At 51.1% G+C, this 26,925-nt stretch overlaps 1 protein-coding gene across 4 annotated transcripts in view; it reads left to right on the forward strand.

The window, feature by feature from the left end:
• The window catches only part of GATA4 (GATA binding protein 4), a 79,471-nt gene that overhangs the window by 13,822 nt on the left and 38,724 nt on the right, over positions 1-26,925 (forward strand). For 2 of the 4 annotated variants that reach the window (XM_015093276.3, XM_027964616.2), the window contains exons 1-2: positions 12,691-12,802; positions 16,363-17,452. In XM_015093276.3, the coding sequence (XP_014948762.2) occupies positions 16,837-17,452 (616 nt within the window). In that variant the 5' untranslated portion in view covers positions 12,691-12,802; positions 16,363-16,836. Of the gene's footprint in view, positions 1-12,690; positions 12,803-16,362; positions 17,453-26,925 lie in introns of those variants that run through there. The other 2 variants (XM_060411039.1, XM_042243551.1) reach the window with 1 other exon arrangement.

The raw sequence follows: 26,925 nt of genomic DNA on the forward strand, positions 1-26,925 counted from the left end.
ATGAGATAGTCAATCTGTTTGACGTCGCTGGCACCATGCCTGGATATAGTAAGTGCCCAGTGGTAGGTGTTACTCAATATGCATCTGTCTAGGAAATGGAAGTTTTGTCTGCAGTCTGAGCCTTCTACCATAGACATGCTATAGACATTTTGGGTTTCTTGCTGAACACACTCATTATCTGTGGCTAAAATTGAGTTCAGACTAAAAGGTCTGGCGTTCCTACCTTCCCTCTGTGTGGGACCAGCAGTGAGCCCCTTGTTATAGAACCTTTAGAGGGACAGAATGGCACCATCTGGAGATGCCCACTTGGGGAGCTTTAGAGCCACAAAGTGTTGGTGTAGGGAAGGGTCCAGCTTCTGCTACTTACAGACAGAAAACAAAAGCACAAAGAAGCGATTTGCCTGTGGTCCTGCAGAGTCAGGATTACAGCCCAAAACTTCCAGCTCCACACCAATGAGTTTCCACCAGACATCTGACCCCTAGATCCGACTCCCTGGCCAAGGCTGCTTTTTGCTGTGAGTCTCTTGGGCCACACCGCCTCCTCCCACTCTCCCTACTGTGTCCCGAAGAAAAGACTACCTGTTCCCAGTTCTTAGGTCACATCTAAGGTAGAATGAAGGCCCTTACTTGTCGGAGCTAGCCCTCAACTCAGACTGGGGTGAGGGGCGGGGCGGGGTGGGGGGAGCCCTTTAGCACTTCCTGTTAAGTTGTCTCCAGAGCGGACTTACTCCTCCACTTCTCACCGGAAGTGCTCTGCAGGTGCTGTGATCATGACCCCTCCGCCCACATGAGTGTCACCAAGGGAGAAGGTGACCCTGGGGGCTTTCAGTGGAAAGTCAGAGGAAGAAGGCAACTTGCCCTAGTTCCAAAACTTGTCAGGAGGTCAGAGTGCCCGCTTTTCTGGTCTGAAAGACAACGGGAGGGAAAACTGACCAAAAACAAGATGGAGGAGGGTGGAAACGAGAGAGCGAGCGAGAGGTTGCGCGGGAACTAAGGTGGATCGTATTTTTTCAAGCAAGTAACGTGTATTCGCTATTATAAAAGCGCAATGGGAACATTAGAAATGTACAAAAATGGAAGGGGGGCGGATTCCAAGCTGGAAACTTGCCGTCTTTACATGTAGGTGAACTGACTTTCATTTGTCTACCTGTCTTGGTTTCTATCATCATCTAAAAATTCGGTGAGCTCAAACGGAGTGTGCGCCGAGGTCCTGCTCTTGCTGCGCTCTCGCGGGCCTGAGAAACTGGCGACTCCCGTCCTGAGCCGTGTGGCCAGAGACACTGCGCGGCCCCACCGCTGGGAAAGGCGCTCCTCCCCCCGGGCGCGCGGCTGGCGGGGGCGGGCTCCGGGCTGGGACCCTGGCGCGGACCGCGGCGGCCGGGTAAGAGCCGAGGCCCGGGCGCGGGGCTGCGGCGTCGGCCCGGGGGAAGCGGCGCGGGCCAGCGGGGGCGGGAAGCCGGGCCACAGCCTGGAGGAAGCCGGGCCGCGCACCGGGCGCCGGGCTGGGGAAGTGCTCCAGCGCCCGCCGCCCCCTCCGCGGAGCCGATCCGGGGCGCGCCGCGGGGCGGGGGCGGCCGGCCGGGGGCTGACCCCGAGCGCCGCAGAGTCTGCGCCCGCCTGCCGCCCCGCGCTCGCCGCCCGCCGCCTCGGGTTACGCGGCGGCTGTCGGCGCGCACCTCATCAATAAGGCCTGACAGGCCGCCGGCTCCGCGGCCATCCATCACCCGCCCGCGCGGCCCGAGGCGCAGGGCACCCCGCGCGGGGGGCGGGCGCTGGCCGGGAGCCGACGGCCCCTCGGGAGAGCGGGGCAGCAAAGTCCAGCGGTCACCGAGGAGCCGGACCGACTCCACGTGGCTCGAAAACAGCCCCGCGCAGCTCGGAAGCAGCGTTTTCTATCCATCAACAAGTATTTGACTTTATTCCAGTTCTTAATTTCAGAGTCTTTTAAGGACATGCTCATTTGTTTTTAAAGAGCCATAAGGGAGCTTAGAAATGATCTAACACAGCCCTCCCATTTCACAGATGAGAAAACTGAGACAGTGGGGAGCGGGCATGCCTGAGGTCACGCAACCTGGTGGCGATGAAAACGACAGCCTAGGTCTCCTGACCCCGGATTCCCAGCCCACGCGCCGGCCACTTGGGCACTGGGCGGGACCCACCACACACATGCATGATTGTCATCAAATATGTGGAATGAACGAAGTCCTGCGTGTTGTAGGTTCTCGGTGTGCCCGCTAGTGCATGAACTCTACAAGGTCCACACAATCTCTTGCCCCAAGTCAGATAGCCGCCTGCGTGTGTGTGTGTGTGTGTGTGTGCGCGCGCGCGCGCACACGTGCTGAGGTCTAGAAAGAGAAGAGTAAGTGAGGCAAATGTATTGGGGGGGGGGGACACCTACATATAAAAATAATAGAGTTCCTTGAATTATTTACTTCCTCTTCCCACCTACTGCCCCACTCTCCGCCCCTCCAGGCATTAAGGTGGTTTCTCTTCTAATTTCTCTGTTGCAGCACTTTTCCCTTTGCCTGTTTGCAGAGCTCTTTTTCCTCACTGGTCTGAACCAGTCTGGAGGTGGAGACTTGTGTTCTTCCTTAGATCTCCAGTTTGCCTGATGCCTGGCATACAGCAAGCCTTAAATTCATGTTTGCTATGTAAATTGCAACACTTGTAAGGGAATCCAAGTAATACAAGTTCATTGGACACTGAAGCTGAAAAAACTCTCAGATTATGGTGTTTTGTCTCATTTCAGGAGAGACAGAGACTGACTCTTGATTTACTCAAGGTTGCCTGGGGGTAGGATCAAATCTCTCTTGGCCCCCAGAGTTTTTTTCCCCCAGGATATGCTACGGTCACAGGCTCTCCCAGTTGTGGCTTCCTACATGCTTTTTACTTCCCTTTCCTTCCCACCTTTTGGATCTTCCACTGCCAAATTAGCAAGCTTTCAAAGGGTGGGGAGGAGAATCAGAGAAATCGACAGAGCCAATCTGTTGGCTTTATTTCTAACAGGAAACAGTATTTTGTGGGGTTTTGTTCTGTCTCTGTAGATGGTGGTGTTTTGTGATTGTTGGTGCTATTGGTTTTTTAATTCACGTGAACAGGATGAGATTAAAGCCAAGACCAATGGGTGTCTGTTAATGTCAGCATTCGTTTGATTGGAGTTAGAAACAATGATATCAGCAACTCTTGGAAGGGCTAGAATTGAGTGCACACACACTCACACCACTTTTGTTGAGCGGGAAAGGCATCAGAGCCATCCTGTGGTCCAGGTAGTCAGTGGCTTTGGGCTGGCTTGTGATGTCCACTAGACCATGATTTCTGTAGATACAGGTAAAAAGTGTAATTTTATCTGGAATAATGTGCACTTTTTTCTGGTTACTATCTACCTACATGGTAGCCCTTCCACAGGCAGGTCATGAACTGTAGCTAAGTGTAATGAAAATAGATACGAGAATCAGAGTCAGAACAACTTATCCTGCAGAACTGTTGTGAGGGTTGAATATGATCGTTTACAGAAAAGGTCATTTTTCACCAAATGGAAAGGGAAATATAGTTCTCTTCTTGGGGCCAAACTCATGCTCTCAAGGACACACTTTGGCTTACTCTTACCTCATGGGACCAGCCGGAGAAAATCCAGTCTCTGACTGACTAGGTTCTGGCCAGCTGGGTCTCTCCACCCTTCATTTCCTGCCAGCTGGTTGCCTTGGGGAGCAGCAATGTGACTGAAAGTGACTTAGCAATTTCTGAGCTTCTGCTACCTGGTTCCGGGGACTGTCAGGATGAGAGAACAACCACCCTCCTGAAATAAGGAGGGCCAAAAGAAGAGATGCAAGGCTGTATTCTGTATATAAATCACTTTTCTGAAGTATCTTAGGTGGGAGTGAAACGTGTACCAGGGAGGTGAAGTCTCACTAAAGACTGGAGGTGTGTGTGTGTGGTGGGGGGGGGGGGGAGGGGATCTGGGTGTTGGTGTGGGTGTGTGTGGAGACAGAGAGAAAAGGGAGAAGAATTTTATCCTGCCCCAGAAATACTCTTCAACCCCCTGGTTTTTCAAAGATACTTTTTCAAATCCCCTCTTTCTGATTTATTGAGGTAAAACTTACATCCAGTAAATTCACCCTTTTTTGAGTACAGTTTTGTCAAACATACAAATGGTGTAACCACCACCACAATCAAGATATAGACTAGTAGTTCCAACACACCCCCAAATTTCCTCCTCCTTTGCTGTCTCCTCTCCTCCACTCTCCTGCCCCTGCCAACCTCTCTTCTATCCCTATGGTTTTGCCTTTGTGACAATGTCAGATAAATGGGTTCATTTAGTCTTTTGAGTTCCACCTCTTTGATGCAACCCTAGTGCACCTGACATTCTCTCATGTTGTCGGGTGTATTTGTTGTCCATTCTTTTTTGTTCCTGAGTAGTATTCCCTTACATGGATGTCCCTCTATTTATCTATTTTCCAGTTGATCATTTCTATGGCTTCCAGTTTGGGACAATTATGAATAAAACTGTAAGTTTAAAGATGCCAGCAATCCTCTTTTATAGGTTAAAACACAACTTACATTGAGCTTGTCTTATCCTGAGGCAGGTTGCAAATAATTCATCTGCTGAACAGCCATGTTCAGGAAGTCAGGGATGTCACAGTATGTGGAGGTGGGGAAGCTGGGAAGGAAGAGAAAAGGAAAGAGAGTTCAGGGCTTTTGAAGAGGAATAAACACCAATTACTCACCTAGAGATGGAGAATTTGATTGCTCTTGTCAAGTAAGGCTGTGTCTTATTCTGTCTGCTCTGAATACTCCATCCCATCCTTACCCCACACCAAGAAGTGTGTGGGTGATGGGAACAGGGCATCTCCAGAGACTTCCTGGGGTAGAGGTGCAAAGATTCTTGCCCTCACAGGGGAAAGATTCCAGCCTCTGTGAGCGGTGGTATGAGGTGGGGGCGGGGAGACAGGCTCTGTGTGCAGAGGCTCCTGCCTTAGGCTCTCCACCTCCCAGAGCAAAACCCTGCCAACTCTTCCCCATCTAGGTGCTGATTAGTCCATTTCTTCGTTTGGACCCTTGCCTCTCTATTTTCCCGCCTTTAGTTTCTGGCCCTTTGGCATCTTGCTGTTGATTAGCACCTCTGCTACAAAGGGCTTGGGCTGTGGAAGAAAGCAGACTTTAAAGTTAAAGTCTTTCAGTCTTTCAGTCAAACAGGCAGATGCAGGAGAGTGAATACCAGGGGAGCTGAAACTAGCCGAGAGAACGGACCATCAGGGATCTTCCAGTCTTTCTCTTCACTCAGGTCAAAATACAACAAATACTCTTTTGACTGAAATAGGTAGGTCGAGCTGTGTGCGAAGCTCTATGCCTTCCACTTCCTTCTTCTGCTGTTGCAAGAAACCAATAATTTACAAATAATTAATAAATAACCAATACCCTGGCCACCTGATGCCAAGAGCTGACTCATTAGAAAAGACCCTGAAGCTGGGAAAGACTGAGGGCAGGAGGAAAAGGGAATGACAAAGGTCGAGATGGTTGGATGGCATCATTGACTCCATGGACATGAGTCTGAGCAAGCTCCGGGAGATGGTGAAGGACAGGGAAGCCTGTGTGCTGCAGTCCATGGGGTCACAAAGTGTTGGACACAACTTAAGTGACTAAACAACAACAATAAAAAATTATCTCCAAGTGCCCAGGGGTGTGTGAGAGAGGGCAGCCCACTCTCTTCAGGCACCTGCTGCCATTGAGGAGTGGTGGCCTCTGGTCCATTACAGGGAAGCCCAGGCCCGAGCAGAGAGGCTCCTCCCCCACGTGCAGGATCGCCGGGCTTCCAGCCCCCAGCCCCCAGGTCCTCAGCTCAGCCCTGCGGCCTTGGCTCTGGGAGCTGCCTGCCCAGGGTGGAGAGACTTCCAGGGAATGGGGGGCAGGGAGGAGATGCTGTTTTTGCACTTGAGCTTTGCGCTTCCTTGACACTTTCCTGTCTCTCGCTCTGCCGCCACGTCGCGGCGCCTGCCTGGGCGTCTTCTCCAGCTCCGGGTCAGCTCGGGATCAGTGGCCCCAGGAAGGGTGCAGGGGGAGGCCTGTGCGGAAACCGGCCCAGGCTGGTGCTGGGAACACCGCGTCTCCGGTGGCCTCACAGGTCCCGACATGCGTGTTGGGGTCTTGGACTGGCAGCTCTCCAGGCGCTGGAACCCTGTCACTACTTCTGCCCTCCTGGGAGCGGGGTGCGAGGGGCGGTGGGGGCACGGTTTGGAATTGAAGTCGCCCTGCGGGGTCCCCTCTCCTCCATCCGGAGCCCTGGCCTTTCGTTCCCAGTTCCCTCCTTGGCCTCCCCTCTCCCTGGGGGTCGCACTCTCTATTTCTGTCGCCTGGTCTCTTGACTCCTATCTCTTCTTTCTCGGAGTCTGTGTTTCCCTCTCCTGTCGACACCCCCTCTTTTCCGGGGTCTCGGTTACTCTGTGCCCACCACCAGTCCTTTCCCAGCTGTTTTTTTCCCTAACACGCCACACGGCCTCTGTATTTGACTTCTTCTCTGTCTTCCTCTTATAGAATGTAAGCTTCCCAGGAAAAAATTTTCTCTATTTTGTTCTATGTTGACTCCCAGCACCACAGAAAGCTCCTGGCACCGAGTAGGTGCTCAATAAAAATAAGATGATTGACTGGATGAATGAGTTGTTTAAGGATGGAACGAATCCCATCCCCCGCTGAGTCTCCAGGGAAGCCCCTCTGGGCTCTCAGGCCAGTCTTTTCTCTGTTCTTTCTGCCTGCTTTCTTTGCTCTCCCCCCTTTCTCAGCTTCCTCTTATTTCTGTCTCTCTCCATTCCTCCCTCATTTTTTTTCTTGGTCCTACTAACTGACAGGGTTCCTCCAGCTTTCCAAAATGTAGGGGTCCGGGCCCTCCACCCTCCCTACCGGGAGACAACACACCTGGCTTCGCTTGTCGGCCTTTGTCCCAAGGAGCCTGGCAGCTTCAGTCTCCAGCCGCTGTAGCCTCAACGCCTAACCCGGTTCCCAGCAGAACTCAACCTCTAAAATCCTGACTGCGCCTGGAAATCCCTTCTTCCTACAGACTCCAGAGTCCTTGGTCTCTGGGTTTCCTTAGAGACAGCCTAGATTTTGGTGGGAGATTTGTAGGCAGCTGCACAGATAAACACTCCCCAGAGATTCAGAGTGGGCCTTCCTCTCCCCATGTCTGGCCTGGGCCTCAGGGTTCTACTTAGAGAAATGCTGGTGCCTGAGCACCTACTGTGTGCCGGGAGACTCACTCCCTTTTGAGAGAGGGTTCTGTGTTCCAATTCCCAGCAACCCTGAGAGATTCTATTAGCAATTCCTTTTGTAGCTGTAATCATTCAACAAACATTTACTGGGCAGCTACTCTGTGCCAGCCCCTGCTGCCCTTATACATCCTGCATTCTGGCATGTGTGGGGCAGGAAGGGGCGTGTACAAACAACCACAGATAAACGAATTTCTAGCTTTGGGGAACAGAAGGCCTAGGGATTAAGCAAATCCAGGGTTTTTTGTATTCCAGGAACACTTATGTGCTCTTCCGCTGTACTGGGCACAGCCAGTGCTGCAGCTTCAATAGTCCCTGGCAGAGGAGGAGGGAGGGAGAGTCCACAAGTGAAAGAATGGTGCCCACATCACCAAGAGACAGCCCAGAGGCGGCAGCTTAGGTCCCGAAGAGTAGGGCCCCTCCAGTCAGCTCAAAGATTCTGCAGGCTCAGGGCAGCCAGGGCTGTGGGTGCCAGAAGCTTCCGCTAGCGCTAGCGACTGTTCCCTTGCCCTCCGGCCCCAACCCCCGCCGACGTCCTCTGTGAGGAAGGGGAGAGGGAGCCAGGCTGGGAGAAGGAAAAGGAGGCATGAGGGCGTCAGCCTGGCCGCAAGGCGCCCGGTGCTCCGCGCTCCGCGCCCCGCTGGCGACAAAGCCGGGACTTGCGGGCGCCTGGACCGGGTTTCAGTTCTGGCCTCTGCTGCCCCGGGACCTGAGGATCACTCTCCCCATTCAAAAAACGTTTGGCATCCTTCCCGAAATTAATGAAAACGTAGACTCGTATTAGCCTTTCCCTTCCCATGGGCTCTTAGATTATGAGGCAGGGGCTGTTTTATTTAACCTTGATTTTAATTGTTAAATGTGAGACATATTCAATGAAATTTAGAATATTTGAAAAGCAAAACGAGGGTTTTCAAAAGCGTTTCGTTGTAGAAACTCGATATTAAATAGAATGCTGCTGCTGCTAAGTCGCTTCAGTCGTGTCCGACTCTGTGCGACGCCATAGACGGCAGCCCACCAGGCTCCTCTGTCCCTGGGATTCTCTAGGCAAGAATACTGGAGTGGATTGCCATTTCCTTCTCCATTAAGTAGAATAGATAAAAGAATTAAGACTCAGAAATCTAAATTCGAGACCTATTTCAGAGCTCTCTGGCTTTGCCACCTCCATCAAGGGTCTTAACCGCTCTGGGTCTCTGAGTTACGGTTTGTTCGAGGACGCGAATATCTCTCCCTCTAGCACGGCGATGCTGTTGTTTCCTCGAAGGAAAAAAAAAAAAAAGGAATTCGAAAGTGTTCTGTAATCTGGAAATGACTCTAAAATATGGTAGGGTGTGCCAAAAACTCTAGTCCTCAGGGCCGGAAGCAGGAGGAAGCGTTTGCGGTCTGTGAGTGAGAGCAGGGCTTCGCCTTGCAACACCGAGTATTTTTACAAGTTTGACAATTAAGAAGCCGAGCTGCCTTCTCCCCGCACGTCTGCCGGCCTCAAGGCTGGCAACTCCTTTCCGGGGTGCAGAGCACTGCGCCCGCAGAAAGGGGGCGAGGGTCTTATGCCCCCTCCCACCGGGAATCCCCAGTGCCGAGGCGCAGGGCTCAGGAGGGAGCCTAGCTTAACTCGTCCTGCCTCTTTCCGTCCACGGGGACGGGCCCTGCTCCGCACGCTGCTCCTCGGTGCTCCGCTCGCGGAGGGCTGCGCTGCTCTCAGTACGGGTTCCGCGAGTGAGGACCGACTGTCGGAGAGGGAGACGGAATCGCCCGCAGCGCGAGGCCCGGCTGGGGAATTGGAGGGCCGCGAGGGGACTGGAGCCGGCAAACGCTCCAGCGCGGGTCCCTTCGCCCGTCTGCCCGGAGTCCTTGTGCACAGGCTCGCAGAGTATCGTCCACACCTCGGAGGAATTGGTTACACAGGACAAGGGGTGACTTTTCCGGTCCCCTCCCCAGTCCTCTCTCTTTGCGGGTTTCTTGATTAGAAGACTTTGGGGGCCCACTGTTCTTTCAGGCGTCGTTGGTTTTTAGGGCTGGCGGCTGCCGAGGTAGATTTCCGCGGGGTCCCCAACGACTGCACCAGCCAGAACCGAGATTGTGGCACCGCCTTGGGCTCGGCTTAAAGCAAGCCCGCTCCGGTCCCACCAGGAAATCCGGAGAACCCCACACGGAGAGACCCTCGCTGGTGTCACTGTGAATCCCATCGTCCACTGCTTATTAACTTCTTTTTCAGGGAACTAGAGTTCCGATCCCTTTGTCCAACGTGTCCTGCCTACAAACCTGTCTCTAAGGTACGGACCGGCTCAAGTCCCAGAGGTCTTAATGGAGCAAGAAAACGCATCTTATTCTTGTGGCTTGGGGTTTTTTTTTTTTTTTAAGCGTAAAGCACATCTTAGTAATTCTTGTTTCTCTAAAAATCTCACCACTTGACTCTTCATTAGATCCAGAATCCTAGGAAAAGAGGTCAAAGAATTTCACAGTATTACATTTTCCTTGCAGACTATGGGAAAGAAAGGCGGAAAGAGGACGTGAATGGGGTTGGGCCATATCCCAGGCCAATTCAGAGCCTTCTCCTTAAAAATAGCCAGGAGTCCGAACCTCCAAGCACAACCGCCCCCCTCCCCCCGCCCCTCTTCCTAGCGGCCTCCTGAACGTGGGAGAAGCCTGGGAACTTAGCGGCAGCCGATAAACCTCCTCCAGCCCGCGGGCAAGTGAGGCCTTGAAATGCTCTCTGCTCCTGGCAACGGCGAGCCGGCCCTGGCGGCTCCCGCCTCGCCCAAGGGAGGGAGGGGGCGAGCGAAGGAAGGAGGGAGAGAGCAAGGGAAAAAGAAACACCCTAAAAGAGCGGGCGGCTCGCCAACCACCCTCTGGACTGTCCTTGAGCTGGGGGCCCTTTGGGAAGAAACTTGGGGCTCTGGGCCCAAAGGTGGGAGCACACAGAGTACATCGACACAAAATTCTCGGTCCCAGTAGCTTTCGTAGAAGCAAGGAATCTTTCATGGACTCCTGGGCTTCAGTACACAGGAGAGTCCGGGGGGTTGGGGGTTGGGGGCGGTGAGGTGTGGGGTGGGTGTTGGGGGTGGTAAAGGAGCTCTGTCGCAGGCCTTGCCTGGAGCGGCCCCCTAGTGAATCCCGGCTGCCTCGAAAGGAAGCGCTTAGAAAAAGCAGGCTTTTCCATTAGGGATCTCACTACAGCCACATACAGCAGGGACTGCTAAGTGACCCCTCCATTGCACTGGAGACTGGGGGTGGGGGGAGTGGGGCGAGGCTCGCCGCCGGAACCGGCTAATGCGACCCGCAGCACGCGCCCTCGCGCCGCGGCCGACCCGGCACTGTGGAGGTAGCCTGTGTGGGAGCGGCCGTGTCCTTGGCTTTGGGGAGGACTCCCAGATGGCCGCTCCGCCAGATGCTAAGCTCCAAGGTCCAGTCCCCAGGTTCATCCCTTTTCGCCCTCTGGGGGTCGCGAGGACGGGAGGCGGCTCTGAGACTTGGGGCATCGCTGGAGCCACAAATTTACAGGGAGAAGAGAGATGCCGACGCAGCTTCCTGTTCGGCTGAGCTCAGCCTTTCAACTCCTGAGAAAGCCCTCGTAGGCCCCTGACGCAGGCCGTTTTCTTCGTGGCTTTCTCGCTCACTCCAGTGGGAAGGAGGACCCGTTTCCAAGAGCGCAGGGGCCGTGTACCCTTCTCGGCTGCATCTGAAAGTGCGCTGGTCGGAGTGTCCCCGCGAAAGCGCCTTTTCCCAGGTCCAGCCTCGGGGATCCCCAGGACCCTCCCCCCCCCCCCCGCCCCCCCCCACCCGGCTTGAGTTCCCAGGCCTGGGATCTGCAGTGCCAAACTCTGCAAGGCGCTGGCGAGGAGTTGGGGGAAGCTGGAGAAGGGACCGACACCTAGCACGCCACCCTCAGCTTCCGGGGCGCGAAGGGACCCGGCGGGCAGCAGCCCAGGGAGCGGCGTCGGTTCATCCAACCACCGCGCAGCCCTTCCGCCCCTCTGCTGGGCACCTCAGTTTTCTCTCTTTCGCCTGAGCCCCTCTAGATCTCCGCACCTTTCGCTCAGGGAAGAGACTTCCCCGCGCAGCCGCGCTCAGTCCTTCCTCCGGGATTTTCCTGAGAATCCCCACGAGTTGGCCACGATCCCTTTGGGGGGTTTCCTTCCAGCCAGCCCCGAATCCTAGCCTGGTTCTCGGCGCCCGGATCGCCCTTGCGCAGGCCGGGAATCCAAGACCGATTACCGACTGCGGAAGCGGGTCTCGCCTTGTACCCTTACTTCGGAGGCGCACAGGTTTCTTGCAGGGAGGTATCCTGGCCCCCTCCCGACCCCTCCAATCTGGCCTGAGAAACCTGCGCTTGGGATAGAAACACGACCTTTGGCGGGTGGGGGGGTGTTTAACCGAAAGCTTGAGAGCCACCGGCCAGCTGTTATCTGGAGCTGAAGGCTGCGGTAATCGATGGGTTATTTTTACGCGGTAATAGGGCCCTGTGATTGCTCTATTAACCTTTAGACCTGTCTGAGGGACTCTCCGGCTCGCAGCCCCGCTGCGCTGGGGCCTCTAGGCACTGACGCCGGCTCCAAACTCAGGCCTGCCACCCTTCTCGCCCGGCTCGGGACGGGGTGCTGAGCCCCTGGAAGAGTCATCTCATCGGAGAAGCCCCGCTGGGTTGCCGAGCTCCCCGAGCCCCTGCCTGCTAAGTCTCTTAGATTAGTGCGGCGGCGCCGCAGGCTTCAGAGAAAACGGAAAAATCGGAAGGCAGGAGGCCGCAGGGGCTGGGAGCTTCGCCATGAAAGCGTGGACTTTTTGCATAAACACAAAACTGTAGGCAGGAGCCTCACGGACTCCCTGGGCTACTGCGACGGTAAAAGGGAGGGCGGGTTAGGTCTCCGCGCTCCGATTGAGGAGGCCCATCAAAGTTCGGTGTCTCTTCCACTTACCCGGGATCTTGGACTACGAGGATCCCCACTACCCACTATCACCCGGAGCCTTGCAGCCAGCCGGGGCACTCCCCGGTGACCTAGTGCCCCACACCCGAGCCAGGGTCGCTCCCAAGAGGTCACCTTCCCCTTATCAGCCCCGCCCCTCGCCCACCGCGTCCCTAGCCTCGGCTGGAACCCGACCACCAGGAGGCGTGGGGAGGAGGGACGAGGTGGAAGGCAGGGGAGGTCTCATTAATAAAGCTGATCCAGGGCAAAACCGCAAAATCGAATCGACTTCAAGCAGGGCGTGAGGTGGGGTGAAGCCCCGCGCCCGGGCGGAAGCACTTTGCCGTTTTCCGAGGAGATCCCAGAGCCTGGACTTTGCCTGCTGGGGGAGTTTTTTTGAACAGCCCCGCAGCCCGGCGCCCGGTGGAGGTGCAGCCGCCCGGTCGCACCCTCCGCCCCCTTCCCTTGCACGTGACTCCCGCGGGCCAGTCAACGCCGGCGAGCCGGGCGCAGGGGCCAGGGGCTCCGCGCCGCGAGCCGGGGGACTCCGCGGCGGCCGGCGGGGAGGCTGCGGGAGCTCTGCCGCCGCCTAAGCTGCCGCGGCGCCCGGGGGAGCGCGCGCTGGCCTCCAGGAAGCTCGAGCCCCGGCAGGTACGGCTTTTCCCATCCCTCTCCCGGCTCTTTCTCCCTAGTCGCGGAACCCCGATCTCCTCCGTGCGGGCTTGCCTGGGAGTAGAGAGAGGTAACTAGCGAGTGGAAAGGAGACGTCGGTCATCCCGGGTCCCTAACCTTGCCCACAGCCGGCTTTCCTTTGGCTCAACAGTTTCTTTAAAGCTAAGTGAGATTTAGGGGGAAAGTGGAGAGGGATCTTCTACGGGCTTCTGGATTCTTTCTCTGTGAACTTGGACGTTTTAAATCCCCGCCCCTCGTGCGGATTTCCCAGCCCTTGGCTGCACCTCGCAGGACTGGGCCTTGGTGGCGATGATGGCCGTGAGAAATCACCCTGACCAACTGACGCGGGACCGGCCGCCCAGCGGCTCGAAAACGGAGAGACTCAGACGGAGGACTGTCGCCCATGAGCGACAGAGTGGCGGTGGGAGGCGGCGCAGCTGGGCCTCAGGGCCCCGGGGAGGCGCTCAGAAGTCGGGAATGGCTGCGGAGCGCCCGCTCTTTCTGTGCCTCCCAGTCTTCCCATCCGGGGTCCAGGGAACTAAACGCCCCTCACGCAGCTAGCAACCCCACCCACCCACAGTGCTTCTGGCTGAGATTAGCTGGGGTGGGCTGGGGGGTAGGGAAGGGCGGGAACCCGGCGGAGAGCAGCGATGTCCCTCAACTGGCCAGGGCTCGCTACCCCGTCCGCGAAATTCTGTCGCTTGACCTTGGGCCGGGGGGTCATCTAGGGGATCAGAGGATGCCCAGGTGGTGAGCTGCCACCAGGCGGAGAAAACGAGGGGCCTTGGGGTTGGTCGCAGAGGGTGGGGAGGGACCCAGGGCTCGTGGGAGTCCGGGCCAGCGCTGCCGGGAAGGTTGGGGAAGCGCCTCGGGGAAGTATTTCCTGTGTTTCTCAGAAAAGGAACTGCAGCCTAGAGCAGGTTAGAGGGTTAAACGAGAGAAAGTTTTTATTAGGGTGACGGGGTGATCCCCACCGATCCACCCCCACTTCTGGATCTCCACGTCCCACTCCGCGATCAGGTTCGTTAATTGCCGGCTAGTGTTCGGGTGTGACAGTTTTCTAGGCAGCAGGCCGCGGGTGAAGGCGCCAGCAGAACCGAAGGAGCAGGAGTGACTGTAAATGGACGGGAACGTTAGGGCGCTCTCCATCCTCCCGCTGGCAGAAATTTATCAGAAAAGGGCTGTGCCCTAACTCAGGAAGGAAAAAAGCATTCCTGTCCGGCCTGTGAATCGGAGGTGAACTGGGATGAGTGATCAGGAGGAGAGGGGAAAACTGGGCGCAAGTCCGAATCTCCAGAGGCCAGACCTTTTCTGCCATTCTCGGGAGTTCTGTCTGTATCATCTCTGGGTGGCCTGCGCCGGAGTCTCAATTACAGAAACGAGCAACAGTCTTTTAAAGGGAGTAGTTAATTTCTCCTCTTAACAGAAAGGTCTCTCGTGGTATTTTCTCCACCTTCTATTGTTCAGTAATCCAACTCTTAGGTAATGTATCAGCCATTTTAAAAAGGCAGAGAATGCAGTAAAGACAAGTTAGACTTATGGCATTTTCATCGTTTACATTTTAAAGCTTGTTAAGTTAGCATCTGTATGTATATTGGAAATTGGATTACAAAATTATAAATCTTCCTTTCCTGCAACTATGTGAGAAAAGAAATGTATAACATTTGTTTTAGAACTGAGGGGAGTATTCCAGAAAAATTCAATGAAATAGGTCAACTATTGGATTTTAAAATTAAATACTGAATATTTTATTAAGGTAAATCTGTGTAATTTACTTATTGAAGCCTAGGTATTTCTTTAGGTATTAATTTTTTGTGTTCATTTTTGAAGGGGAAAGTTGATGATTTCAGGTCAAATTTTTTAATATCCATCCTCTAACTAAACTTATTGGAAGGAAATGTTCACCAAACCAATAATTTATCGGAGTTTTGAAAGCAAATAATAAACCATTTAAGAGTTAACATATGACTATATAATATAGTGCTATCCAGTTATTATTAGTGATGTTGTAAAAGTGATGAAAAGCATTATATATGATATTAGAAATTCCATTTCCAGAACTTTTACTGGAATAAAGATGCCCCATTTATTATAGTACATAATACATCAGAAGCACTTTGTTTTGATACATTAGAAATTTGTAATAGTAATAATAGCGAAGTATATAGAATTTATAATCCTCACAGTGACCCTACAAGATAATTACCTTTAATATTTGAATTTTTGCAAATGAAGAAACTGAAGCATGGGGGTTAAGTAATGTGTCTACAGTCATTCATTTGGTAAGTGGCAGAGCCTGGATCTAGTACATAATTCAGTTAATAACTCTATAAGTTTGCTATTGCAATAATCGACTAGCTGCATTTTCTTAAGGAGAAAGGTGGGCATGGACTGGACAAACTTAAACTCTGGAGTCCTTCAGATCTTGTCCCCCACCTCTTTTAATTGTACTTTGATCTTAGAGGAGTTTTAAAACTTTTGGATGCTTCAGTTCTGCCTTTTGTAAAACGAGGAGAGAAACGTCTACTTAGTGGAATTGTAAAGAAAATGACCTGGAACCAAGCAGGTGCTTCAGAACGTAGCATGCTTAGTTTTTATCAGAAAAATTGCCTGGTGAAATCAAACACAGGATGCAAGGAAATAATCAAGTCCTACAAACTGTTTCTGTCCCCCAAGCAGTCTCATTGGTGTTCTGATTCTATACATGGCTGGACCTGTGATTCCATGTGAAAAACCCACTCAATGAAATGGAGATCCAGTGAGTTCCGTAGTTCCGTAAAGTGACTGTACATTTCTCTCACTTTTCTCATCTTAGTATCCAGTCTGCAAAATCTCCAAAATAAAACTATTTGTAAGAAATGTGTATCTTGTCTAATTTGATGTCCACATTGTATAGTTGTATAGATAAGAGTTCACAAACCTTTTCACTGAGATTTACCAGACGCTGTGTTCATTTATAAATATTTAGAATCTGCCTCTAGTTTAAAAGCAAAAAAAAAAAAAAGCCCAAACAAACAGAAAAGATTGCAAACAAAATTTTCTTAGGTTGCTGGGGTTTTTTATTTTATAAAGTTTGTCCTTGTCTTCCACGGACAATCTAAAGTTCTTTCACAGTCAGGATCAGTTGGGGATAGGTGGGGGAAGAAAAGAGTTGGGGAGAGATTTCTTAGATTTCTAGGTTCTTCGTGGAAACCCAAAACCCTTGGTCTTTTAAAATACTGTGATAAGAATATGCTAGAAATAAGGTAAAATTAAAGTCCTTCCTGACAAGCATTACAAAAAAGAAAAACGCTGATCAAGATCACAACCAGTAATTTACACGTCCAATAACTGCAGAGCCCTAAGTCTCTAAGGCGCCCCTCCCCGAGGCTTCCTTGCAGCAGTCAGACCCCAGGGGCCTCTGCAGATCAGCTTTCCGAGGAGCTGGGCCCCTGAGAGTGGTGATATTGTTTGTAGGGCGAGAGGAGCAACCAAGCTCAGGGGAAATGGGCCCTGAAAGCACTGGATGACCTCGTTTCCCTCTGTCGTTCTCTCTTTAGACGCGGCTGCATCTCGGAGGAAAGGAGCCGGCCCGGGCCTCAGCCTTGGAGCCAGCCTACCGCACTCTGTGCCCCAGGCCCGGGGGTTCTGACGGCGCGCCGGCCCGCGTCGCCCTGCAGGACCTCCGCGCCCCGGCGCCATCCCGCGCCTTCGGATCCTGTAGGACCTTTAGTGGACTCGCCCCCCACCTCTCAGCTCCACCACCAAGGGGAACAACCGCAAATTCAATCTGGGATTTTCCTGAGTAAACCAGAACCTCAGTCTTTTTGCTCAACGCTGGATTTAATATGTATATAATTTTGAAGGATTTGTGTTTGTTTTTAACCTTTGATTTTTGATCTTCGGGTTTTTTGACAGCCCCTCCCCCCTACGTTATTCGCTTTTTTTTTTTTTTAAATTTTTGTGTTACTATTTTGTCTCCCCGCATTACTGCTTGGCCCGAGGACTCGGACGCTGCGAGCGCGCGCGGGGCGATGTACCAGAGCCTGGCCATGGCCGCCAACCACGGGCCCCCTCCCGGGCCCTACGAGGCGGGCGGCCCGGGTGCCTTCATGCACGGCGCGGGCGCCGCGTCCTCGCCTGTCTACGTGCCCACGCCGCGGGTGCCCTCCTCGGTGCTCGGCCTGTCCTACCTCCAGGGCGGAGGCGGGGGCGCGGCCTCCGGGGCCGCCTCGGGCGGCAGCTCGGGAGCCGCGCCGTCGGGCGCGGGGCCTGGGACGCAGCAGGGCAGCCCAGGCTGGAGCCAGGCGGGCGCCGAGGGAGCCGCCTACACCCCGCCGCCCGTGTCGCCGCGCTTCTCCTTCCCGGGCACCACTGGGTCCCTGGCCGCCGCCGCCGCCGCCGCCGCGGCCCGGGAAGCCGCGGCCTACAGCAGCGGCGGCGGGGCTGCCGGCGCGGGCCTGGCGGGCCGCGAGCAGTACGGGCGAGCCGGCTTCGCGGGCTCCTACTCCAGCCCCTACCCCGCCTACATGGCCGACGTGGGCGCGTCCTGGGCCGCGGCCGCCGCCGCCTCCGCCGGACCCTTCGACAGCCCGGTCCTGCACAGCCTGCCCGGCCGAGCCAACCCCGCCGCGCGACACCCCAATCTCGGTGAGTGCTGCATGCCGCGTGCGAGTGCCCGGGGCCGGAACAGAGGCAGCCCGGAGCCCTGTTTGGGGCATCTAATTTTCACCAATATGTGGGGGTGAGGGCAGAAGATAGAAGGGATGCGTGAATTTCCAAGGAAAGCAGACTGGGAGACCGAACCCGGCGGCCAGGGTGATGGTGGCGGTGAAGGCCACAGCTCCAAGGAGCCCAGATTCTGCTCAGTGAGATTGGGCCTGCCCTCTACATCCTATGAGCGGGAGAGGCGACTGCAGGGTGGCGGGGGCTGGGGGAGCCCTTCGCGCGGCCCCAGACGTAGGATGGGTCTGGGCCAACATGCACCCAGGCAGCGCCCATTTTTGGGTGACTGGGGAGGCCACCGGGCGCCCCTGGTGTACAGCTGAGACCGCCTCCTCACCTCCTCTCCGTCCTCCGCAGGGAACTCATTCCGTGGCTTGGGCCCAACATCTTCTGGCCCCATATGGCGGCTCAGCTGGAGGATCCCTCTGGGTGGTAGATTTTCCTGTTGGGTATTTCGCACCGGGAACAAATGAGGGACTCTAGCAATGGAGAGGGCTTCCCTGGTGGCTCAGACGGTAAAGAATCCGCCTGCAATGAGTAAGACCTGGGTTCGATCCCTGGGTTGGGAAGATGCCCTGGAGGAGGGCATGGCAAGCCACTCCAGTATTCTTGCCTGGAGAACCTTCATGGACAGAGGAGCCTGGTGGGCTACAGTCCATGGGGTCCCAAAGAGTCAGACAGGACTGAGTGGCTAAGCACAGCAGTGGAGATGGGTTCAGTTGGGACCAGTGCCAGGGGTGTGTCTCTGGGTCATATCTCAGGGCCAGAGCGTATTGTGACCTTGGGCTGGTCGGCCAGACCCGGGTGCCCAAGGCTGCGTTAGAAGCACTCCCCAGGTAGGTGTCCTGGCACAGAGGTGCTTCTTTCTAATGCCCACCTGTGGGGACTGTGGCGCAGGTCCACGTGTTCAGCCTCCTCCTGTCCCTAGCGCTGGGGTTAGAAGTTATAATTGTAACAGGCACAATGTTATAGTTCCTTTGAATGTCAGACCTGAGAAGGACAGCATGCGTGTACCCCTTGGCCTGATTTACAGATGAACAAAATGAAGTCCCAGGAAGGGCTTCCGTGCTGAGAGGAAAAGAAAGTGGCACCATTAATTCAGAATTCAAATGTCCTTTGGTCCTGTGGAATTTCAGGAAGGGACAGAATCAGGTTTGGATGGAAGTGGCTTTAGAGGAGGAAGGGAAGCCCAGACTTGAGAAATAACGTTAACATTTATTGACTGCCTACTAAGTGCTAAATCCTTTCGCATTTGTTCTCACTTTGAAGAGGAAAGCTTTGTCCCTCCCAGGTTTCCAGTCTCGGGCTGGCTCCAAGAAGGATCCAGGCTTTGAAGGTTTTTAAATTATTCTCTGACCCTGGGTGGCCTAGGAAGGTCCTTAGGGGTGTGGGACCAAATACACATCTTAGGTAAACTGATTAACTGTGGATGTGGCGCCCAGTTTCCCCCTCCCCCTCATGGGGGAGCCAGACGGCATACCCCCCCCCACCACCATCCGCAGGGAGGAGGACCCCCTCCCCCAGGCTGCTAACCTCTGGGAGGACCTCGAGAGGTGGCTGGACAGCATCTCCATACAATGGCAGTTGGAGGTGGGGTACTAGGGGTGGGGCCCTCAGTCCTCCTGTTCTTGGAACGCTCCTGGGTTCTCTCTAGAACTCACTCTAGAACTTCCATTTTAAAATAGGAATGGTTCACAAAATTTTACTTCTTTTAACTTGGGAGTGGGCTAGGGAGATTGCTTCCTAAACTCCTGTAATCCTGGACTGAGAATTTGGTGTTAGAGGAAGAAAGAGAAGTCTGAAATCCAAAGATGGGGGACGGTTTGCGGTCATGAGAGTTACAGCCGCAGCAATGTTAAAAAAAAAATTTAAAAAGTACCATTTGAGACGTGCACTCAGTGAGTATTTAGATTAAAAAACGTAACCCCTACCAGGCAGGAGGGGATTGGAGTCAGTAAAGTTCCCCGCATTCCAGTGTCAGCAAGCTGACCTTTAAGGATGGCATCCTTGCTGAGAAGTGTGGTGTTGCTGAGAAGTGTGCTCTGTTCTGGGTCCTCCTAGTTCAGCAAGCCCCACCTGAAGACAGCCGTTGGGTCTGGCCAAGCAGTTGGATTTTCTCTTCTGTGCACAGCCAAGTGTTCTAAGTGGTCAGGTTGTGAAAGGTTCCGTGTTACCTGCGTGAGGGGAGGAGGCATGTTGAGTTTGTCGGCATTCACACCTCCAGTGTGTTCTCCAGTGGCACTCATATCAGAGCCAGTTAAAAGCAGCATGTGCGCATGTGCTTTTCACATGTTCCTCCCGTCACATGAGCCCTCTTGTAAATGCCTCGCAGCTTTATCAAGGACCATCGCTGGCATGTTAACTGATGCTGAGTGGTAGAAGGATGAAGATGATTCTGTATTTTTTGTGGGCTTGCTGTGTGGAATGAACACCAGGTCCTAAGACCCAGTGAAGGGCTTCCCTGGTAGCCCAGCAGTAGAGAAGCTGTCTGCCAGTGAAGGAGACACAGGTTCAATCCCTGGGTGGAAAAGATCCCCTGGAGAAGGGCATGGCAACCCACTCCAGTATTCTCGCCTGGGAAATCCAATGGACAGAGGAGCCTGGTGGGCAACAGCAGCACCTAAGACCCAGTACGACGTGGGGGTGTGACAGCAGCAGGGCTGGATTCGAGTCCAGGTGCCCCTGTGATCTCGGGCAAGGTGCTTACCTCTCTAAGTCTCCTCTCTTTTTCTGTAAAGTGAGATGATTGTAACTACTTTTAATGTCTTAAAGTAGAAAAATACTGTAATGTTTGTGAACTACTTGGCTTTGGCATCTCAGGAATGATGGCTATTTTATTAAACAGTCCCTTGCTATCAATGCAGAGTGACCAGTTCTGATTTTCTAAAGACTGGGTTTTTGTTTTTTTTTTTTTTTTTGGATTGGTAATGTTTCATGCTAAACCTAGGAGAGGCCCCAACAAATGGGGATGGTTGATCACCCTAAAGACACATGAAGGCCAGTGAGTGCCTCAGCAGGGAGCTATGGACCGTGAACTGATAGCAGAGGAGAGGTGACAGAGGTGTGCCTCCCTGCCGGCTAGGAGCCTGGGAGCCTCACCAGGGTGGTACTGTCTGCACTTGGCACTGAAGGGTAAAGAGAACTTTACCAGGAGAAGTGCCTGCAATTTGAAAAAAAAAGATTAAGAAAACATATGCCCTCATTTACAAGTCACATAGCCTGGTACCATGAAATAATGCAACCCAGTTTGGTTTTTGTTTAAATAATCTATTTGTCACTATAGGTAAAACCACACAGACTAACTCACCCTTCACTCAGAAACTGTTTTTAATTTCAGTGAGGAGAAAGAAGCAAATACTTTTATTTTCTATGAAGTATTAAGTGTTAATATTAACAATAGTTCACATCTTGCCAGAGTTCTTTTTTTTTTTTTTTTTTTGGTTATTGGAATAAGGGAAAACCCAAAGTAATAAAAAGCAAACAAGGGCCTTTGTAGAGCTCTGGACTTCAGGTGGAAGGAATTACTCTGCCTTGACTGCAACGTATATAAACGTTAATTCATTCCAAGTTCAATATGTGCATGACACACCATTGAATTCGTGAATTAGGCTGCACTAATGGAATTATGTGACCTTACTGAGGCCAGGTACAGAGTGTCACTCATGTTTAAGTGCCTGGCAGAGGCTGGGCACTTAGCAAATATTTCAGTGGAAATCCAAGAGGGAGTTGCCACAGTTCTCTGCCCGGGACAAACCACACACTTTGGCTGCTGAAGAGGCCAACTGGAGGGCCATGGGGAGGAGTAAGTCAGGTGGGAGAGGGTTCCGGAAACCTTGGGAAACCACTGAAACAGTTTTGGCGGAAGAAGTCACAGGGTGGGTAAGAGAAGATAAGACAGAGAGAGAGTGACTGTGTACAGGTATCTAAAACGCAAGAGCCTATGGCCTTTAAGAACTTCTCTCGTGGTCCGTTGGTCCAGACTCTGAACTTCCATTGCAGAGGGCATAGGTTTGATACCTGGTCAGGGAATAAGATCCCACACGACACACAACATGGCCAGAAGGTTTAAAACACAATATCTGTGGCCTTTAAACGTGTTGCTCTATGTGAGCAGATACTAACTAGGCTTGAGAAGAACACTTTCACACATGAGATTGTAGTTGTTGAAATGGAATGTGGATGCTGAAAGTTCTTAAGGATACACTGCGTGACCATCTGCCCGTGGAGCTGTGTTCAAGGGCTCAGGTCCACGTAGGGGTGCATGTGAGTTAGCTGTGCAGGATGATATAGCTGTCTCCTTGTAGAGAACCCACTCACAGCTGTTAAGTAGGCATATCCATTTGTCAGAACTCATGGACGTGTACTAATAGAGTGGGAGCATTGAGAATTCCGTGGTGGTCCAGTGGTTAGGACCCCGTACTTTCACTGCCAGAGTGTGTGGCTTCAGTCCCTGGTCGGGGACCTAAGATCCTGCAAGCTGTGAGGCCTTGAATGAAAAATTAAGTAAAATGGGAGTATTTCATTGTGTGTACATTACACCACAATAAAGTTGATTTTTGTACCAATTAATGCTTGTAAATACTTAAGGCTGAAAAGGAAACTGGAAATTATATGTAAATATATCTTAAAGAAAATAACATTGTGATAGATGTTACTGGAAAGCTATGGAAATATATTTTATGATGAAATAATAATTATTTTGTGTAATAGACAAGTGATTATATTTTTAAAGGATCTCAACAATTTAGAATCATTTTAAGCGTTGATTTTAAAAAGTAACAATACAACAAAATGCATGTGTAACACTCAGTGTTAGCCAGAGGTTTCTTTGAAAGCTTTGTCTTATTCGCTGTATTCTAAGAGTTTGGTTATGGTGTAGGTGACCAACCTACACCATAAACAAACTCTTAGAATCTTTTGGTAACTGCTTATCAACAAAGCCAGTTGCTTTCTGAGCCAGTTCATTTATGCAGGGAGCTTTGTGAGATAGACTCGTGAGTAGCTTGTTTGGCTAGAGAGTGATTCGTCAGTCTTTGAGAAACCAAAGTTGTTTAACTTTCCGGTGACCACCCGAGTAGGTCAGTCAGAGCTGGGGCTGGACTGTGGTACTGGCTGGAGAACCAATTAAATGGGGAAGGTGTGTGGGGGGAGCCAGGGGTGTGTCACCTGCCCAATTGTGTCCCATCGAAAGGTCAAGCCGCATTTGCTAGGTACTTTCTAAGCACTCAGGTAGAATGATGCACGGGAGATGGTTTTAGATAACACTTTCTTTGGTATCCCTCCCTATTTTTTTTTTTTTTAACCTTAAATGAGCTAAGAAAACAAACATACTCTGAGGTAGGGAAACAGGAACTCTGATACCTGTGGATAGAAGTGAAAATTGGTACAACCTTTATGGAGAGCCCTTTGTGATATCTGACAAATTACAAAACTGATACCCTTGACCTGGAAATTTAACTTCTAGGAATTGATTCTGCAAATATAAGGGCATGTGTTAGTTGCAGCGCTGTTTGTCATTGGAAACAATTATTCCAACCAAAATCGGAAATAATCTAAATGTGCATTATTAGGGGACTGTTTACCTACATATGGTGCATACAAACAATAGGATATCTTGTCAGCGTGAAAATTTAGGAAGTTCAAAAAAATTGACGGTTGAGGAAAAAAAAGAATTGATATTCTTTGAATATGCAAAAAGCTGTCCAGAAAAAGTTAGAAAGTTCATTATGCAACGAACTTAGAATAATCTTGGAATCCTCTCCGAGACATTAATAAGTGCAGGATGTGTATTTGTATTTTTTTAAAAAAGGACAAGAAAATATTATGTATGTTTGAAAATGTTTAATTCCTCTTTGGAGCTATTCACAAGGAATTTGTAACAATGCTTGCCCGTTGGGATGGGGGGTGAGGGGAAAAGGACTTTCACCATATATGCTTTGGAACTGTTTGAGTTTTTAACCATCCTAACCGTTCTTCATTGTCATTTTTTTGCTTCTTTATTAACCCATTAAATAACAAGAAAATACATTTAACATCTAGGGAGGTTAAAGTGAAAGTTTATTTGTTTTGTTTTTTACCATTTTGTTGTTGTTCAGTGGCTAGGTCATGTCTCTTTCCGACACCATGGACTGGAGCACACCAGGCTCCTCTATCCTCCACTATCTCCCCAAATTTGCTCAAATACATGTGCATTGAGTCGGTGATGCTATCTAACCATCTCATCCTCTGTCGCCCCTTCTCATGCCCTCAGTCTTCCCCAGCATCAGGGTCTTTTCCAATGAGTCGGCTCTTCCCATCACGTGGTCAAAGTATTGGAGCTTCAGCTTCAGCAACAGTCCTTCCAGTGAATAGTCAGAGTTGATTTCCTTTACCATCTGAACCATTTTTAAGTGTACAGTTCAGCAGTGTTGTTGTGTGTGAATGCTCAGTCATGTCCAACTCTTTGTGACCCCATGGACTTCAACCCACCAGGCTCCTCTGTCTATGGAAGTTCCCAGGCAAGAATACTAGAGTGAATTGCCATTTCTTCCTCCAGGGGATCTTCGGAACCCAGGGTTTGAACCCGCATCTCCTACACCGACAGGTGGATTCTTTACCACTGAGCCACGTGGAAAGCCTAAGTTGTTTTTAGATTGTTGTAAAACAGATTTTCAGAATATTTTTGTCTTGCAAAACTGAAACTCTATACCCATTAAACAGCAGCTCCAAATTTCACCTCCCTACCAGCCGTTGGTAACTGCCTTTTTGTCTCCATGATTTTGACTACTTTAGATCCCTCATGTAAGTGGAAATCAAACAGTATTCATCTTTGTGTGACTGGCTAACTTCACTTATGGTCTTCCCTGGTGGCTCAGCCGTAAAGAATCCTCCTGTAACGCAGGAGATGTGGGTTTCGATCCCTGGAGAAGGGAATGGCTACCCACTCCAGTATTCTTGCCTGGAAAATCCCATGGCAGGTTATAAAATCTATGGGATCACAAAGAGTTGAACCCTGAGTAACTAACAACAGCAACAAGGGAATGTCCTCCAGTTTCACCCATGTTGTAGCCTGTGATAATTTCCTTTCTTTTTAATGCTGAACAGCATTCTATTGTATGTGCTGTGTTTTGTTTTTTCATCTGTCAGGGACACAAGTTGTCTCCTCCTCTTGACTTGTGAATAGTGCTGCTGTGGATATGGGTATACACGTGGAACCTTTTTAATTTTGAGTCATATGACTATATTACCAGTTTAAAAAAACATGAAACCAGTTAAAATTTTAAAGACACATAAGTATTCATGATTTAACTTCCTGAAAGTCTCCTTTCTTTAAAAAAAAAATAGGGTTCTATATTTAGAGTTTATGGATGCACAGGAAAAGCACTTTAAAACATAAATTGTTGTTTATTGAATGTGGCTTTTGATTTTTGCTTATCCAATAGGAGATTGCTTTACTGAGGGGTCCAAAAACCCTTATCTGACCCTCAGTAATGTCTTCTGGAAGCAGATCTCAGCCTGCAATTGTCAGATACCACTCCCCGGCCCCCGCAACTGACATGACTTCCTAAGATGCCCTCACTGGTGCATACACTGGCCGCCATTCTTGGTGTGGGTACATCTCACTCAGATTATATGGGGCTAGAACCAGAAAAACTAATAACCCAGGGCAGTGATGGGATTGTGTTAGAAAACCAAATTACCTTCCTCCAGGGCAAGGTAAGTAAGTCTTTTAACCACTTCTTTTCAGCCTGTCCTTTTAAGACCTTTAAGGTGTACTGAACTTAGAGCTGAAGCAGGTTGCAAATGTTGTTGCTTCTGTTTGCTTAAGAAAGAGAAAGGACCCCTGGTTTTCCCACTGCTTTGCTCTAGAAGTGGGCAGTTCTTCCAGGTCCCGGGATACTGCTGTTTTCAGATCTTGAAGGGGCCTTTTTGACATCCGAAAGTACTTGCCTGCTGGTGACTTCTTTGACCTGCAGTCCTGCAAAAGTTGCAGGTGAAAAGTCTCTCTCATGGCTTGGAAAGTGTCACTCTGTTACACTGCCCCGCCATGGCCCATGAAGTGGTCTCGGGTAACACTCTCCAGGCAGGATTATTTAAATGCTTTATTGGCTAATGAAACTATTCTTCTGTTTAGAGCTGTTCTGTTTCTTTCTAAAGAACATAAGGGAAGATAATATGAGTGGGGTTATAATAAGAGTAACCTCTGAAGTATTTTAATTTATACTAAAGAAGTTTACAAGTTTGGGTACATGAATGTTTTGAAACCAGCTAACAACATTTTAGGGATAGGAACCTATATCTTGTAATACACACAAACACACACAAGGCCTGTATCATGCATATGGGGCTTCCCTTGTAGCTCAGCTGGTAAAGAATCCAGCTGTAATGAAGGAGACCCCGGTTCGATCCCTGGGTTGGGAAGATCCCCTGGAAGCAGACATGGCAACCCGCTCCAGTATTCTTGCCTGGAGAATCCCCATGGACAGAGGAGCCTGGCGGGCTACAGTCCGTGGGGTTGCAAAGAGTTGGACATGACTGAGTGACTAAGCACAGCACACAGCACGTCGTGCACATATGCAAGTAAGCCGAATCCGTTCCATGAGGAAGTTGTCAGGTCAGAGGGACTTGTAAGTTCTTCTTGAGAATTAGAGACTGTGATTTCCATTTTGCAGAAGAGGAAACTGGTGCTCAGAAAGATTAACCTGTCCCAGTTCTCTCTGCGAGCAAACAGTAGGTCCGACTTAGAACCCAGGTAAGTCTCCATTTCCAGGAACATGCTTTCTTCTCACCCTTTCACTTGCCAAGATTAAGGGCACTCATCCTTTCAGACCCAGAAGGTCTGTCGTGGGCAAAGGTCTCATGTGAACGTCAGGAGTCTGTGTATTCCTTTGTTCTCCGCCTGTTCTCTCTCCCCACTGCGGTTCCTATTCTGTGTTTTCCTGTTTTCCTACCAGTGTCTCTCCGTCTCACTTTGATGCTGCAGAACTCGCTGTGTCAGGAGTCCCTGCCTCACAGAAGCTTCCTTTCAGCATCTTGTATTTGGGTGTGTAGAGAATTAAAAGAGAGATTGCCCAGGATTGAGACCCTCCAAACTAGAAAATTCTGCTTATCCCTGGGGATTGTTGGCTACAGAAGAAGGGCAAAACCATATGCCTCTCACAAAAATCCTTTTCTAGAGTTTTCTGTATTGCCTTTTCTTTGAAGGTCAGAGCTGAGAAAGAAATAGGGGAATCACAGTAACTATATTGTTTAGTGAATATGTGAATAGAGGGCTGGATCAAGATAGTGGATAAAACCCTAGGCTGGAAAAGCCCATGGACTTGGTCTGAGCTGATCACAGAAGCCATCAGTGGAAGCTTTCTCGTTTCTGGCAGGGGGCCTACGGGTTTATCTATTACTGCTCTGTAATCAGAACTGAG

The sequence above is a fragment of the Ovis aries genome, chromosome 2 (genome assembly GCF_016772045.2).
Source record: "Ovis aries strain OAR_USU_Benz2616 breed Rambouillet chromosome 2, ARS-UI_Ramb_v3.0, whole genome shotgun sequence".
Classification (NCBI taxonomy): domain Eukaryota; kingdom Metazoa; phylum Chordata; class Mammalia; order Artiodactyla; family Bovidae; genus Ovis; species Ovis aries.